The following is a 17,569-nucleotide window of genomic DNA, read 5'->3' on the forward strand; positions in this document are numbered from 1 at the left end:
GTGTGTCATTCTCATGACATAGGGGGAAATCCAGCTAACCAAGGGTCTGTCATTCTCATGACATAGGGGGAAACTCAGCTGTGCCAAGGGTGCGTCATTCCAATGACATAGGCAAGAACTTAGCTTTGCCAGGGGTGTGTCATTCCAATGACATAGGGGGAAACTCAGCTGTGCCAAGGGTGAACTTTCCAAAGACATATGTGGAAACTCGGCTATAACAAGCAAAAGTGTGTGTCGTTCCAATGACATAGGCGGAAATCCAGCTATAACAAGGGTGTGTTCTTCCAAGGGTGTATCAGGAGTCTATGCTGCAATCTAAGAGATTAAACGGCTAGTATTACTACAGGTACCGTTGCGCTGCTTAAGTATATAGGGACTTCACCTGTCGTCATTTTGCGACGCCGCTCAAAGGCAGAAACATAATACAAATCTCGTTTGTGTCACGACACAGAGAATGACATACTCTCATGAAAGCTTGGTCTTCACCTGTCATTAGTATTGGACTGACACGACCTGAGGAATGACAAACCCTTGATATAGCTGAGTTTTCCCCTATGTCATTGGAATGACACACCCTTGGTATAGCTGAGTTTCTCCCTATGTCGATGGAATGACTTGCTTACTTGCTTGCTTATGTCGAGACTGGACGGTCTCGAGTCGTGATGGCAGTCCATGTGGTTCTATCCCTCATCGCTTGGAGCAGACTATCAACTTCAAGGCCAGTGTCTTTCTTCAGGGTGTCAATGTATGTTGCTGCGGGTCTTCCAGGCCTCCTTTTCCCATGCCTGGGAGTCCAGAGAACCAGGTCAGCCACTTCTTCTTTGCTTCTGAGGCAGTGTCCAGCGAACTTTAACCTCCTTGTCCTGATCTTGTCAGACAGTTTTGGTAGTCCAGCATACAGGTCCTTGTTGGTAATGTGTTGTGACCAGTGGATGTTTAGTGCTGATCTCATGAGCCTTGTGTAGCATCCATCCAGCTGCTTTTCTAGCTTGGAAGTGATTGTCCACGCCTCACATCCATACAAGAGGACTGCTTCAACCGTCGAGAGGAAAAGCCTCACTTTCAGCTTGCGAGAGAGGTTTGATCTCCAAACCTACTTCAGCTTGTTACAAGCCTGCCAGGCTGCTGCTTTTCTTGCTGCTATGTCCTTTTCTGTGCTTTCCATCCTAGATCCCAGGTACTTAAAGTCCTTTACCTCCTCCAAGGCAGTACCATCGCTTGTCTTGAGATGGAATGACACACCCTTGGTATTGTTGATTTTCCACGTATGTCATTAGAATGACCACTTCATGATTTCTCCGTATGCAATTGGAATGACAAAGCACCCTTCTGATAGCTCAGTTTCCCCCTATATTATTGGAATGACACACCCTTGGTATAGTTGAGTTTCCCCCTATGTCTTTGAAATGACACACCCTTCTGATAGTTCAGTTTCTCCCGATGTCATAGAATTATGACACATCCTTGGTGTAGCTTCATTTCCCAATGCGTTAATAAGAGTCTTACGACGCGAAATCTTCATGAAATTTAGTTTTTATTAAATGGTGTCTTTTTTGCCATAGTGAATTGTTCTTGCCGTTGCAAGTTGTGCTTTTTTTTGTGCCAGTGGGTGCTTGTTTGGTTCTCATATGTGGTTTTCTTGGAAACCAGTTCCCTACCAATGTCATTCTATAACCCTCAATGGTATGACCACCACCTGTCGTGCCCCTGGAGAAGTGACCCAGGTTTGCTACTAACGTGACGGGTGTGACCCAGTTTTGCTACTAACATGCCTAGAATGGAGGTATAGATTTTCTTCATTACTTCTGCAAATTCAGTCCCAATTTGCATAATTTGCACTTCAGTGTGTACGTCAATGTCCAACCTACCTGCGTACCAAATAACATGAAAATCTGTTGTACCGTTTGTTGAGTTATTCTCCTTAGAAGATCTACCATTATGTATTTTGACCAGAATCGTTGAGAAACTTAACGTTACATCTAATCTAAAACTTGTAATCCAGATCACCAAGTCATTGTCCTTGACACAACATTGGCAAAAACCAAGGCTGTGTCATTACAATGACATAGGAGAAAACTCAGCTATACAAAGAGTTTGTCATTCCAATGACATAAGGGGAACTCGGCTATATCATTACAATGACATAGGGGAAAACTCAGCTATACAAAGGGTGTGTCATTTCAATGACATAGGGGAAATCCAGCTATGCCAAGGGTGTGTCATTCCAATGATATAGGCAAAGACTCAGCTATACCAAGGGTGTGTCATTGCAATGACATAGGGAGAAACTTAGCTGTGCCATGTGTGTGCCACTCCGATGGTATAGGGGAAACTCGGCTATAGCAAGTGTGAGTCATTCCAATTATTTAGGGGGAAACTCAGCAATACCAAATGTTTGTCATTCTGATGACATAGGCGAAACTCAGCTTTAACAAGTGTATGTCATCACAATGGCATAGGGGGAATCTGATCTATCATCTGAACGTTGTGCAAGAAATCTATGCTTTTATCTAAGAGATTTAACGGTCACTACGGCCATTGAGGAAGCTGTATCTGAGGAGATGAGAAGGGCAGCTAACTGGTTTAGTATGGAGTAAGCAACTTCGAACGGATAGACTCCTTCACGTACATCGGCGTTACTCTTGACTCTACTGTGTGGAACTCATATCAAGAAGATTACAAAGAAGCTCCTTGCTGGCCTTTAAGCATAATGCCGTGCCAAAGTGAAACCGTTTGTGCATGATATGCCCATACATGGACAATTGTATCACTGCTTGGTTGCCAACGCTGATTAATTGCAACATGACTAAATTGCCATAACTGAACAGGTTGCTATACCGAGCAGCAAGGATCATCATCGGCAGAACGCGTACCTAACTGTTACCGATAGCCTGATAGTGGAGGCGGGTTTCGAGCCACTGAATGCACGTGGAAAGGAACACGCTAGTAACTATTTTAAGGCAATATGTTGAAGGCACGAAAGTAGCTATAGCTATAGCCTGAAAAAGAGGACCAGAGACGTGAGTGCACATGTGTTCGCTGGTAAAGTAAATGAAATGAAAAATTCTAAAAACATTCCTGCCTTATTGGAAAGAAACACCCTTGGAGCACACTATGTCTTTGGAATGACACACAGTTGGAACTTCTAAATTGCACCTTCTGTCATTGGAAAGCCCTTGGAACAGCTGAATTTAACCCTATGTCATTCAAACGACACATGAATACATGAATTTCACCATGTGTCATTGGAATAAAACACCCTCATCACACCTATATTTCACCCTGTGTCATTCGACTGACACAGCCTTGGAATACCTTGTTTTCACCCTATATCATTGGAATGATATACCAATGGCACGGCTATGTTTCTCCCTATGACATTGGAATGGCACACTCTTGTTATAGCTGTTTCCCGCCATTGGAATGACACATCCTTGGTTTAGCCGAGGTTCCTCTATGTTATTGAAATGACACACCATTGGTATAGCTGGGTTTCCCCTATGTCATTGGAATGACACACCCTTGGTATAGCTGAGTTCCCCCCTATGTCAATGGAATGACACACCCTGAAAGCTGAGTTTCCAACTGTGTCATCTGTCATTGGAATGACACACACAGAGAAAATTAAGTGGTTTCAATGGTGTCATTCGAATCAACAGAGGTAAAAACAGTAGTCCCAAAGGTGTGTCATTTTAATGGGTAGACACTGGGTAGAATTAAGATATCGAAAGAGAGTGTGCTGCCAATGCCAGTGGGAATCTGAGTCATCTTTTGCCCGCGATGACCGTAGCGCTAATATTGTTTCCATTGCAAACTTAAAACTACCGCGAACACTCCCTTTTCTCCCTACCTGTGAAATTAAATGCATTTAAAGTATATCAGAATAATACAACATATGGATAGATTTATCATCTTCCTCACCTGATGAATGTCAATAACCAATTGGGCAATATCAGAGTCAACTTCAAATGTTTAAAGACCCTGGTATTTGAAACCTGTGTTGGCCAATAAAACGGCCAGAGCCAAATTCTACAATCCTGTGGAGCAACTCCTTTCTCCTCCTGCCACAGACAATTGTGCTTATATGAAGAATGCAATTCCATTTTGTACCTACTGTGAATTTGACAGTGAAAACAATATACATATGTGTGACTCAGATGTTTGTTTTACTGGTCGAGCATTTGACCATTTCCAGCATTCTTTATGCATGTTTATCAGTTATATTCACTCTCACTCACTCACTCACTCACTCACTCACTCACTCACTCACTCACTCACTCACTCACTCAGGTCCTCTTGCTCTAATCTATACAAATATATTTCCTGTAATTTTAGATTATAGTCACGGACTTTTCTCAAAATTCAACTTTAGGCACATAGAAATAACACCAAATTCTTCTTACAAATACTTTTTTATTGCACAATGCTACTGTTACTGACTATTGCATAGACTATATTTTCTGCAAATATCTACTTCCTGCATAGTACAACTTACGGCACATAGGAAATTCTTCATCTTCTTTTCTACATGTACGTACAGGTAGGTTAAAAATGAAATAATTTCTTCATTACACAAAGGGAAAAGGTATTGTAGCCTTCTGCACAGAAGCTTGAGATGGAATCTACAATTTGTATCCAGTCTTCACCACTACACTAAAACTAAAAGATCTATACTAATAATGATGAATCCATGTCTATTTCACAAAGTGATTGAGGAAGGTATTGGAATACAAACTGATGAGTTATGGTAAGAAAGGGACTTATGTAGGAACCTGCGTCACCGGACAAAGGAAGGATGCAAGCATTCTGCAAAATGTTTATATGGCCTTGCTGCACTCACTATATATTCTACATGAACCTACACTCTGTAAACAGTGTACTGTCAGGATTAGAAGATTCTGTGCACAGCAATCCTTGGAGGCACATAGTAGCTGGCATAGATATACAAATTGATCAAGTTCAGAAACCACACACATGATCGAAACCTACACTCATCTTACTATGTACAAGGAAAATCACACGTCAGGTATGTACAGAGCTGGGTAATTTTCATTTAGTATCTAGCAGTAGTGAGATAGAGTAGTATAACTAATAAGCAGCAAAAGGACAATCTAGTATTCTATACACATAATCAAATTCATGTTGTTTTCAAAGAAACGGCATCATCTACTGAGTTCAGCATAGATATGACAGTATTCAAAAATTGTGGCTTCCAATACAGACTGTTGGATCCGCATTTTCTCAAATACAGAGTCGCACTTTGCTATATGAGGAGTCTATCATTTTTACAACAGTTAATACAATTCTCTGCAAATACATAAATCGGGACATATCAAATCTATCTACAATGTAATAAAGCAACATGAGAGTAACATATATCAGGTATGAAGACGTAAACATGCAATGAACGGTTGATAGGATTATCAATATCCAGCAGGGCTGGAAATCAACATACTAATATCTGTTTTCATTAATTTCAGAAAGAAGCATAGTCATAAAAAATTGATACATTTATGTATTCTGTTCAATTCTGTTGGTTGTTCAAGAAAATACATGCACAAGTATATGATGCACCCTTGTGTTACCCACACGAGACATCAACAGGCAGCTATGGTGACAGGGTATGTAGATGCATCAAGGACAGTGAAAAGGGCCTGAAATGCCCATTCTGAAAATGTATTCAACAACAAAAATTTATTCAGATGGGCATTACAACAATTGCCAGTGTCTCCCTTCCCGAAGAATGTACATGTATTTGTATAAAGGTAAGTTACTAGTATTCAAATGAAAACCTTTGAATCAAAATTGTGCACGGACACACTAGTTGCAGGCTAAAAGTAGTAAAAATTATGTTTCTTCGCATGGATTAACTAACAAATAAAATATATACACACAGATTCTTACACAAAATTATGTTTTATATTAAAGTTATATGGTTAGTGAAGCATTCTCAAAAATAAAAACTACACCATGCATATCATCCATGTTAGTGTATTTACAAGTTCAGTGCCTCCTGACCATATAGAATTTAACCAACAATCACCCGAACTTACACATGGCATGGCTGGCTCTACCGAGAATATTTTATCGCCCCCCTCCCCTCCCCAACTAAGGAGCGTGACGTGTTTTTTTTTCTCCATAAATGCCGCAAACATAGCAACGAAAAGAATAACAGCATATTATTACTCGTCCTAACACCCAACAGGTGTACATGTGTACGTAGAGATGGTATGATTCCCCATATGTATCGTATCGAAACTCTAACGTTCTAACTAAACGTTCTAACGTTAACGTTACGTTACAGAAATGTTTACACTGTGAACAATGTCTACACAAACCTCTTGTCTTCTTGGACACGCAGCTGGCCAGAAAAAGCATTACTGTCGTCCAAACAGTCCCACATATTTGTGCCAAGTATCCCCGCTAAACTGTCAAGTCGTTTCTATTATGAACCAGTGTGACCCGGAAACAGATGCGCCTCACCCTGTAACCGGGTGCCACGAAACCCCCATGTGGTGCGTATTTCAGCCAAAAAACAATGGCGGAGACCTCTGAAAATCTTAGTTATGGGCAGACTTTGACGTGGTAACCCGTCAATATAGTAGAAGTCTTAGTTATTTTGTGAACTACACGGGGTTCTCTGGGCCGTCATCGTTACGAGGACATATTATATGGCCTGATTCAACATATTGTGACTGTACTACGACTAATTGTATGGAGGGTTCGAAGGACTCATTTCGGCGCGTAACACGTGGTCTGCGGCGGCCATGTTGATGACGAAACGTGACTCAGGGCTAAAGGTCAGATATACAAGCACTGATTACCCACATGATGTAACCGTAAGTTTATTACCTTCATGTCTCGAGATGCAAGGATCATAAGATGTAAATAACAAATGCTAATATCGGAGCCTGGTGGGAAGTTACTGTTTTACATGCTATATTAACTTCAGTGCTGGTTTGAGGGTGAAAATATTCCGCACATGTTACAACAAGGTGGTTATAGGGATTGTAAATACTTACGTACAATAAGGAGTTTTCACGATTTTCGGTATGTTGGCAACTCTTGGTCGGATGCGAATCTATAAAACGTTATCTAGTTAGAAATCAGATGTTGGGCCTGCTTTGGCTCGTATTGGAACTAACGTTAACTGACCTTATATCACATAAAGGAACTTTGTAAATATGATATCAAACCTATCATTTTACTTTATTTATACATTCAGTCTGGACGCTGTAAGTTTACATTTGGATACCTTGAATACGTAGGATGGGATTATTGTTGTTTTCAGTATTACATTCACTCACTCACTCACTCACTCACTCACTCACTCACTCACTCACTCTCACCCTCACATCCTCAAAGTGGATTCTAGTTTCAGTAAAAGAAGACATCTCAACTACCTATGTATGCGTCACGGGCACAACGAAAATGACATCTTTGAATAGCAGTTGTGGAATAAACTACATCAAAACTCAAGAGTCAGACCACTTATTATAGTCTTTTTTTATTGATTGTTAAATATAGAGGTACGTTTGGCTGAATTAGAAGTACGTTCAAGAACTGGCAACAGGTTCACAAGTTTCTCTATCAGTCAACGTTCCGTAGACATTCACTTCGGATAACTCACAGAAAAGACAGTATCTTCATTTGTGAATTCCATGAATATTTATTTTTACATAAGATACTAAAAGCCAGGAATATGCATGCACGTGAGCTTGAAAATCTCATATCTGAAATGAACAAAATACCACAGAATATCAGTTAGACTTAAGTTAATGGTCTTGCTATCTAGTTCAAAACAAAGAGCATATACTAGAAACATAATAAATAACTAAGAATCAAAAGTAACTACTAATACTACACTGTACTATCTTACAATGCTAATATCTACAAGACAATTCCTCCTGATATAAGAGCAGCGGACCATGCATGGCATAGCCCTTGGCATATGCAATGGAAGCACACACATGTACATATACTCCTCCATACTGTCAGAGAAAAGGCTGTCTCTGCCAAGATTATGAATTCCCTTGCGTTTCTCAATAGAATTTCAACAGGGCAGGTAATATCTATTTACATGATTCTGCCAGTTCACATACATGTATATCTACCACCCTGAAAATAAGTATTTAAGAACATTCGAAAGCTACTCCTGCTCCAAACGTTATCCTACATTCTCCATCTTTCACTACTTTATCTCAGATATTTTAGAAAACTAAAGTTTCTCTAAGTAAGAAGAAAGCCTTACAAAATGTACAAAACGCAGCAGATTTTTCAACTTGGAATGCTAGAAATCTTCGAGAGCTGCAGTGGTGACGTTACACATCATGTGCGCCCTCTGGGTTTTCTGTACCATGTGTGTTGGCATGGCAGGTGTTCAGGTATGGCAGGTACATACGAGCCACGGGGAACATAGGAGCATACATATACCAACGCCCAGGCAGGACAGACAGCTCTCTCCAAACACCTTCACACCTTTCAAATACAAACACCTGCTGAACTTGTTTGATCCTGTCTGAACTCGAGAAAATCCAGCCATCTACCACTGCATGTAGCTTGCTTTGGAGTGCAAAGAGAGTGATGTTTTCAATTCCTTGATCTGTGTTCAGCCAACCTGGAAGTTCAAGCCAGGTGTCTTCCTCTGTGTTGTACACCAATGTGTTGTCGAAGAGGATGTCAGTGCTGAAGATCTCTGTTCCAATGGCAACAGCGTTATACATTTTATCACTGTGGTCTGATGGGGTTTTCTTGCACCACTGGTCTGCCCTTGGGTTGTAACAATGTATGTCTGTCCGTGTGAAGAGAAAGATGTGCTGGTTGCATGACACTGCCACTTTGGGGTCAAACCTGTCATCGTTTTGAGGTGTCGAACAGTTGTGCCACTTGTTCGTGTGCTGGTTGTATTTCCTTAACACCACCGCCGACCAAGTAAAAGAGAGGTAAAAAAGATATCCATCGATTTCCATAAGGTTATTAGGAAATAGTGTATCATTGCTCTGGTCTTCTGGAACCTTACGTACTGAAGACTTTCTATCCCATTTGTTCCCGACATGGTTGTATTTAAACAGGCCAAACTTTGTGCGTGATATATCAGCAAGGACATAGATGTCATTGTCACTAGTAACTGTTCCTGTATATGGAGATATGTTGTAGTCACACCTGATGTACTTCCCTTCCCCAGAGTTCACCCAAAGCATCTCGCTTGTTCTGTAAAGGTAAAATGCATGTAGTAATTAGTTACGATAAATGTCCAACATCCCTCCTTGTATAGAAACAGTGCCCATCATCTCCATTTCGATGTTATCAAATAGCGCACTGCATGCAGTAGGGGGGCTAGTCCACTGGCATTGGAATGAGTTCAACTCCTGTACTCTTTCTCAGAGCTGACTTCTAAGAAGAAAAAGTAGTAATTGCGGTATCGGACCTGGCCAGATTCAATGATCAGGCCAGCACAATTCGACTTTTTGGCCCTAGATGTAAGAATATAATTCTGAAGAAGAACATCAACGTGAAATCAGGACCAGAGGGAAAATTTTTCTTAGATATAAGATGAAATTACTTCAGTCTGCAGTTTTAAAGATTGAAAAAAAAAAAAAATCGTGGGAGAGACAGAGAATTTCTTTCATGTATCATTGTAAATTCATAAATAGGAGAAGTGACCTAAATTAATTTATCAATGCAATGAAGGAAAATATACTAATTTATTGATACTGACACTGATACTAATTCATTAGGTAAAAGATTTATGCCTGTACTTTTTTGCACGCACCTGTCACCAAAAAGAAGGGCCATTTCCAGTGTGTCCATCCCGACCCTCCTCTTCTTGTTAACGTTTGCAGTCTCTTTAACCACGTTCCTGATGACAGATCTCCCAGGATCCTCCCTGACCAGGGGGTGATCTAAGATGGCCGCCATGTTGTACGAGGTCAGCAGGTTGAAGCGGATGTGAAGGAGGATGCTGGGTAGGTGGTGCAGTCTGTAGGGTACAGAGTAGGGGCAGGTTTAAGTTGGCCTAATGGCATCACATCAGGTTCGGAATGAAGTTAAGTTTGTGTTAAATCATCAATATGTCTCACAAGAATACGAATACCCACCTGTCCTCTCTGCTATGCAGCACCCATCTCACCACAGCCTCCCACACGGTTGTCTCCTCTTTAACATCCAGCTCATCGTGGCTGATAATCTCAGTCAGCTGATTCACACTCAGGCTGCAGAACTCAGCGCTGGAGGCAACCTGTGGAAGTCAAGAGTATGTACCAAGGTCCTGAATGTATGCGTGTCTTAATCTTGTTTTCACATACAAGAAACTATACTTGTATATGACAAAAACAAATCAAAATTGGAAGTAAATGATCCGTATCTTTGTCTGTATATCATTATTTGGTTTAACCACTTTTCAACGAAAGCAGGGTTCGAAATACCCAGTTGCCAAATTTATCCCAACTAAGCTCACAACGTAGTTTCGATGTGGTGATTGTAGATGTCAGTAGCTCTCTGATATCTATCATAGTATGTGCGGTTTGAATACAGTATCAGCTTCCTATTTGGGACATCTGCCTTACGTATAACAAAGACTAACCTCAGTAAAGTGCTTAGCAATATACTGAAGACAGACTCTGCTGACAATGTCTACAGAGAAGAGATCAGCAAACTTGTACAGGTCCACACAGGTGGAGCGGTCCACGTTCATGGCCATGTAGCTGCTGCAGGTGTCTCTCGCATAGTCCAGTTGGAGGAGGTCGGCTGCCTGGTACAGGGGCTGCACTTTGTCCAGGGACACATGGAGGATTCCCGAGTAGATGTAACTCAGAATCTCCCAAAACAAGTTTGCATCCAAACCCTACAAAAGAACACAACATATTCAATATTCAATGTTTTACCATACTGTCATATAAGGCATCAAGGAATATGTGTATACTAGTAGCAGACAAATATATAGGTTAGAGGTCACGGCACGGGCGGCGGTGGTGGATTTACGGTGCTCCGTAAATATGCATCAGTTTTTACATTTTTATTAGCTTAGCCTGCATCTTTTTCGGTATAATACCCTACATACACGTAGTTAACACAGTTGCACACTTATAGTCGACATTTTGGCTACTGCAACCAGTGTTTTTCGACGACACTCAGGGGTTAGTTTTCAGGCACAGCCATGCTGCGTCATGGCCGCCATTTTGGGTTCGCACCCTTACTGTGTGCGGCGCTAATGCTCACACTATACAAACACTTTCTTGTACTAATCTAGACCAACAATATGCCAGCGACTGCAGTGGAAACACAGGTCACATAGTACAAGGAGGGCTCAATGTTCTCCTAGGCAGAGGTAAGATCATGCCACACTCCCCTAGTCTTCTAAGTCTAGGGATATCTACACTCATCCAACCACTTAGAAGGCACAAAATCACCAGTTGCCATTCAGTTCAGGTTCCCTTGGGCTTCAAGGGCCCGGCGGGATTCATGATGGCTATCTTAATGATGGCCGGGGACATACACAGTAATCCGGGGCCAGTTAGATATCCATGCGGGGAATGCGGACGCCCAGTCGCTTCTAACCATAGAGCGATGCAGTGCGAAGATTGTGACAATTGGATACACATCAAATGTAGCGGACTAAGCGACAAGATGTACAAACTCTACCAAAACTCATCATGCTCATGGATATGTAATTGTTGTGGCCTACCTAGCTTTACTTCTAGTCTGCTCGATGGGGAAGATCTCTCAGAGAAGGTAGAAGGATCCTACTATAGCCCTTTAATGGACAGGGACCAACCATTAGACACCAATTCCCTCGATACAGAGGAGTTGTCACATGTCAACATGTGCTCACAATATTCACCCAATCCCACAGGTACCAGCTCCACATCCTGGTCCTCACCTAACACCTCATCATCCTTCAACCCTACATCCACCTCCTCCCCCTGCATTACCCAGTCCCAAGGCAAAGGTAAGGGAACCTTACAACATTTACACATATTATCCCTTAACTGTAGAAGTATCAAAGGTGAAGGTAAAAACGCTCTCTTCAGAGCCCTAGTAGCCACTGAAAACCCCGATGTTATATGTGGCAACGAGTCACACCTAGACAATGAATACACAAATTCCGAGATTTTCCCAGAAGGGTATGATATCTTTCGTAAAGACAGGAATAGTCAAGGGGGGGAGTCTTCATCGCAGTCAGGTCGGACCTGGTATCATCGCCCATTCAGGACTCCACAGAAGCGGAACTAGTCTGGGCTATGATACAGCAGACAGGTTACAGACCTCTCTGCGTGGGCTCAGTGTACAGACCCCCATCCTCAGGACTTGGATACCTGGATGAATTAGAAAAATCACTCAACAATATTTCAAACAGACCCTCACCACCTAACATAGCCCTGCTAGGGGACCTCAACTTCCCCGATATTTCATGGACTACAGATCCGCCCTCAGTGAACCCTATGCCTCAATACGGCATGGCTCCCAACATGAGATTTCTAAATATTATGCAAGAGGCAAACATTACACAAGTGGTTCATGCACCCACTAGAGGATGCAACATTCTAGACCTAGCCCTTATAAGTAACCCAGATCTGACTGACCAGGTAAGCATCATCCCCGGCATAAGCGATCATGAAGCAGTCACACTATGTGTTAAAACACACATAAAACCAAAAGAAACCTCGAACAGTAAACCTTTACAGAAAGGTAGATAAAACTGCACTCTCCGAGAGAGAAAAAGCAATCAAGAAAAAGAAAAAAACTGTACAACAGGGCTAAAGAAACAATGTGCGAAACCGATTGGGATAGATTCAAAAATCACCGCAAGGAAGTGAAACATAGGGTGAAGAAAGCTCATACACAATACATTAATGAAATTATGGAGGAATCTCTAGAAAATCCCAAGAAATTCTGGAGCTACATAAAGGCCAGGGAACAGACAGCCACTGGAATAGCACCCCTCACACATCAGAACAAACTAGTATCTGACAGCCAAACAAAGGCCGAAGCCCTAAATAAGCAGTATGAATCTGTGTTCACAGAGGAAGACACAACCAACATTCCCGACCTAGGCCAAAGCCCACATAAAGATATGCCTCAAATAAATATCACCAGGGAGGGGATACAAAAGTTACTTGAAGGAATTAATCCATATAAAGCCTCTGGGCCAGACATGATCCCATGCAGAATCCTGAAAGACTATGCCTCGGAAATAAGTCCCATATTACACTTCATATTTAATCAGTCTTTGGAAATGGGCCATGTACCAACTGACTGGAAAAATGCTTATGTCCATCCTATTTTCAAGAAAGGGGATAGAAGCGACCCAGCCAATTACCGTCCGGTCTCTTTAACAAGTGTCTTTCGCAAATTATTAGAACACATCATGTATTCGGCAGCAATGAAACACCTAGAAACGCACCACATCCTCCTGCCTACTCAACACGGATTCCGAGCTAAACATTCTTGTGAGTCACAGTTAATATGCACATTACAAGACCTCACTTCATGGTTCGATAAGGGATACCAGATTGATCTAGCCATATTAGATTTCTCCAAAGCCTTTGACAGCGTACCGCACATACGACTTTTGAACAAACTAGAATACTACGGAATAAGGGGAGCAAACATAAAATGGATTACTAACTGGAAATGGAAATGGAAAGCTCCAGTCCCAGATATACCAAAAAAGCCCAGTCTGGATAGGGTTAACTGTAGAAGTATCAAAGGTGAAGGTAAAAACGCTCTCTTCAGAGCCCTAGTAGCCACTGAAAACCCCGATGTTATATGTGGCAACGAGTCACACCTAGACAATGAATACACAAATTCCGAGATTTTCCCAGAAGGGTATGATATCTTTCGTAAAGACAGGAATAGTCAAGGGGGGGAGTCTTCATCGCAGTCAGGTCGGACCTGGTATCATCGCCCATTCAGGACTCCACAGAAGCGGAACTAGTCTGGGCTATGATACAGCAGACAGGTTACAGACCTCTCTGCGTGGGCTCAGTGTACAGACCCCCATCCTCAGGACTTGGATACCTGGATGAACTAGAAAAATCACTCAACAATATTTCAAACAGACCCTCACCACCTAACATAGCCCTGCTAGGGGACCTCAACTTCCCCGATATTTCATGGACTACAGATCCGCCCTCAGTGAACCCTATGCCTCAATACGGCATGGCTCCCAACATGAGATTTCTAAATATTATGCAAGAGGCAAACATTACACAAGTGGTTCATGCACCCACTAGAGGATGCAACATTCTAGACCTAGCCCTTATAAGTAACCCAGATCTGACTGACCAGGTAAGCATCATCCCCGGCATAAGCGATCATGAAGCAGTCACACTATGTGTTAAAACACACATAAAACCAAAAGAAACCTCGAACAGTAAACCTTTACAGAAAGGTAGATAAAACTGCACTCTCCGAGAGAGAAAAAGCAATCAAGAAAAAGAAAAAAACTGTACAACAGGGCTAAAGAAACAATGTGCGAAACCGATTGGGATAGATTCAAAAATCACCGCAAGGAAGTGAAACATAGGGTGAAGAAAGCTCATACACAATACATTAATGAAATTATGGAGGAATCTCTAGAAAATCCCAAGAAATTCTGGAGCTACATAAAGGCCAGGGAACAGACAGCCACTGGAATAGCACCCCTCACACATCAGAACAAACTAGTATCTGACAGCCAAACAAAGGCCGAAGCCCTAAATAAGCAGTATGAATCTGTGTTCACAGAGGAAGACACAACCAACATTCCCGACCTAGGCCAAAGCCCACATAAAGATATGCCTCAAATAAATATCACCAGGGAGGGGATACAAAAGTTACTTGAAGGAATTAATCCACATAAAGCCTCTGGGCCAGACATGATCCCATGCAGAATCCTGAAAGACTATGCCTCGGAAATTAGTCCCATATTACACTTCATATTTAATCAGTCTTTGGAAATGGGCCATGTACCAACTGACTGGAAAAATGCTTATGTCCATCCTATTTTCAAGAAAGGGGATAGAAGCGACCCAGCCAATTACCGTCCGGTCTCTTTAACAAGTGTCTTTCGCAAATTATTAGAACACATCATGTATTCGGCAGCAATGAAACACCTAGAAACGCACCACATCCTCCTGCCTACTCAACACGGATTCCGAGCTAAACATTCTTGTGAGTCACAGTTAATATGCACATTACAAGACCTCACTTCATGGTTCGATAAGGGATACCAGATTGATCTAGCCATATTAGATTTCTCCAAAGCCTTTGACAGCGTACCGCACATACGACTTTTGAACAAACTAGAATACTACGGAATAAGGGGAGCAAACATAAAATGGATTACTAACTGGCTCACAAACAGACACCAACAGGTAATTGTTGATGGTGAAATGTCGATGCCCACGAAGGTCAAGTCAGGTGTACGGCAAGGGACCGTACTGGGTCCCCTTCTATTTCTGTTATACATCAACGATATAGACAAGGGTATAACATCACAGATCAGACTATTCGCAGATGACTGTCTCATATATCGCCCCGTTCATTCCGAACAAGATCAACAAAGCCTGCAAAGAGGCCTGGACACCCTGTGTGCCTGGTCAGACACATGGCAACTAAGGTTCAATGTCAAAAAGTGTTGTATTTTACATGTACACAAATCCAGAAGGTCCTCACACTACATGTATACAATGTTTGCAGAGCCCCTAGAGGTCAACAGTCAGCACCCTTACCTGGGGATCATACTCTCACAGGATCTCAAGTGGACAGCTCATATCAATTCCATCACCTCCAAAGAAAACAGCACACTAGGATTCTTGAAGCGCAATTTAAGGGGGGTCAACAGTCAGGTAAGAAGGAAAGCATACATTTCACTAGTAAGACCTAAACTAGAATATGCAGCCTCGGTTTGGGATCCCCAGAAACGCCACCACTCTCAAACAAGCATCCTACAAGAGAAACTAGAATCAGTGCAGCGCAGGGCAGTCAGGTGGGTACACAATGACTACAGACGTAGCACCAGTGTAACTCAATTATTACACAAAACAGGTTGGCCATCACTCCAAGACGGTAGAAAATACTCACGTTTGGTGTTATTTTACAAAGCTCTCCATAACCACATCGCCATACCCTTACATAACTACGCCACAAGGAACACCAACATCACCAGAGGACACCCATTACGGTATCAGACCCACTCCCCCAAGACAGACATCTACAGATCCAGCTACATACCACGAACCATACAGGACTGAAACATATTACTTCCAAACATTGTCACATCCACAGCACTGGACAGTTTTAAGACGGGTTTGGCCCACCACATGGGCCTACCCGCATCCGTGTAAATATTGAACTATGCTAAGCAGGCCAACCACTTTTACATTATTGTTTGAGCACTGTTCTGGTTGATTTCGCACAAACACTTTGCAATTTTTGATTCGTTTCTTTTTTTTATGCACCACCACCACGGCCCGCTTAGCTGTGCACCAACCCTCCCTGGACGAGATGCCCCACTGGGGTTGTCCAGTATGATTAAGATTAAGATTAAATAAATCAAATTCTATTTAGTGATGAAGGTCATGTTATTTCAATCTACATTCATTCTGTACATTTCATCTGCCTGTTATAACGTAAAAAAATTCTAATCAGAAAAAAGCTCATAATTTGTGGCCAGCAAGTTGACCTTTCACCCCAAATAACACCAAACAGATGTCAGTAAGTGGGGAGGGGGCATGCAAAGAACATTTTATATCATTACATAAGAATTCAACACAATTTTGTGGCTCTACACGTTCTAATGATACTTAGCATCCTCTAAAGTTCCCTGTTTCATTCTGTTCTAACCACACGTCACCCCTAACCTACCTGTAGAACAACCGTCTTCTGCCGACTTTCCGCCATGTCACTTGTAAACATGGCCCTGAAGTAGGGGCTGGCCGCGGACAGAACAAGCCGATGGCAGGGAAACCGCCGGCCCTCGACTTCAAGTACGACATCCTGCAGTACCCCAGCCTTCTGTAAGTCGCCCACAGTTCCAAGAAACCCGTGCAGATAGCTCTCGTCTTGGTAGGAACGAGGACAAACTGCGCTGGCGTGGGGTTCGTCTACGGCAGCCATGTTGATGACGTCGAATGACACCGTCGTTCAAAGGCTAGACAGACATACACTGATTATCCAGATAGTGTAGCAGTGAGCTTGCTACCTTTCCCCTCAGAGATAAGGATGCCTACTACAAGATGTAAACGAAGGATATCGGTATCTTTGCCGTTGGCAGGAAGGTTCTGTTTTACACACTGTTAATTTCAGTGCAAATTCTGTGTTGAAAATATGTCCAACACGTTTCACTATGTTTTTGTATATTGGCGCGTCTTGGCCAGAGTGTCAATCTGTGGTACATTATATAGTAGTGAAATGCTTGGCCTGCTGATGGACATAAGATGTAAATAACATATATTGACATCTGAACCGTTGAAAGGAAAGTTCTGCTTAACGTTAACTAAACTTGAGTCATAAAGGATATCAGGACACTTGGATGCAAATCACAATAGTCTATTTTAAAACTTTCTTTTTCTCAACATCTATCTAT

At 42.1% G+C, this 17,569-nt stretch overlaps 1 protein-coding gene and 1 long non-coding RNA gene across 2 annotated transcripts; both read right to left on the reverse strand.

The window, feature by feature from the left end:
- Nucleotides 1–4,393: 4,393 nt before the first annotated feature.
- On the reverse strand, nucleotides 4,394–6,758 carry LOC136448911 (uncharacterized). Its single transcript, XR_010757950.1, has 2 exons — nucleotides 6,339–6,758; nucleotides 4,394–5,668 (listed from the first exon to the last, which is right to left on the reverse strand). It is a non-coding gene; the product is annotated as an uncharacterized lncRNA (long non-coding RNA).
- A 733-nt stretch (nucleotides 6,759–7,491) lies between these two features.
- LOC136448918 (kelch repeat and BTB domain-containing protein 12-like) lies at nucleotides 7,492–17,113 on the reverse strand. The gene is made up of 5 exons (XM_066448630.1): nucleotides 16,849–17,113; nucleotides 10,583–10,843; nucleotides 10,098–10,237; nucleotides 9,773–9,979; nucleotides 7,492–9,210 (listed from the first exon to the last, which is right to left on the reverse strand). Exons 1-5 carry the CDS (start codon nucleotides 17,098–17,100, stop codon nucleotides 8,322–8,324), a joined length of 1,749 nt encoding a protein of 582 aa, XP_066304727.1. The 5' UTR covers nucleotides 17,101–17,113; the 3' UTR covers nucleotides 7,492–8,321.
- Between the last annotated feature and the right edge of the window lie 456 nt (nucleotides 17,114–17,569).

Source organism: Branchiostoma lanceolatum, chromosome 1 (genome assembly GCF_035083965.1).
Source record: "Branchiostoma lanceolatum isolate klBraLanc5 chromosome 1, klBraLanc5.hap2, whole genome shotgun sequence".
In the NCBI taxonomy this organism is placed as follows: Eukaryota; Metazoa; Chordata; class Leptocardii; order Amphioxiformes; family Branchiostomatidae; genus Branchiostoma; species Branchiostoma lanceolatum.

What these genes read in the sequence shown, in the direction of transcription:
- LOC136448918 (XM_066448630.1), bottom strand. Translation starts at nt 17,100, where the DNA reads ATGGCTGCCGTAGACGAACCCCACGCCAGCGCAGTTTGTCCTCGTTCC. An exon ending in AGAAGACGGTTGTTCTACAG is followed by an intron (nt 10,844 to 16,848) that starts GTAGGTTAGGGG and finishes GTTCTTTTGTAG; the next exon opens with GGTTTGGATGCAAACTTGTT. An exon ending in CTGCATAGCAGAGAGGACAG is followed by an intron (nt 9,980 to 10,097) that starts GTGGGTATTCGT and finishes TGTACCCTACAG; the next exon opens with ACTGCACCACCTACCCAGCA.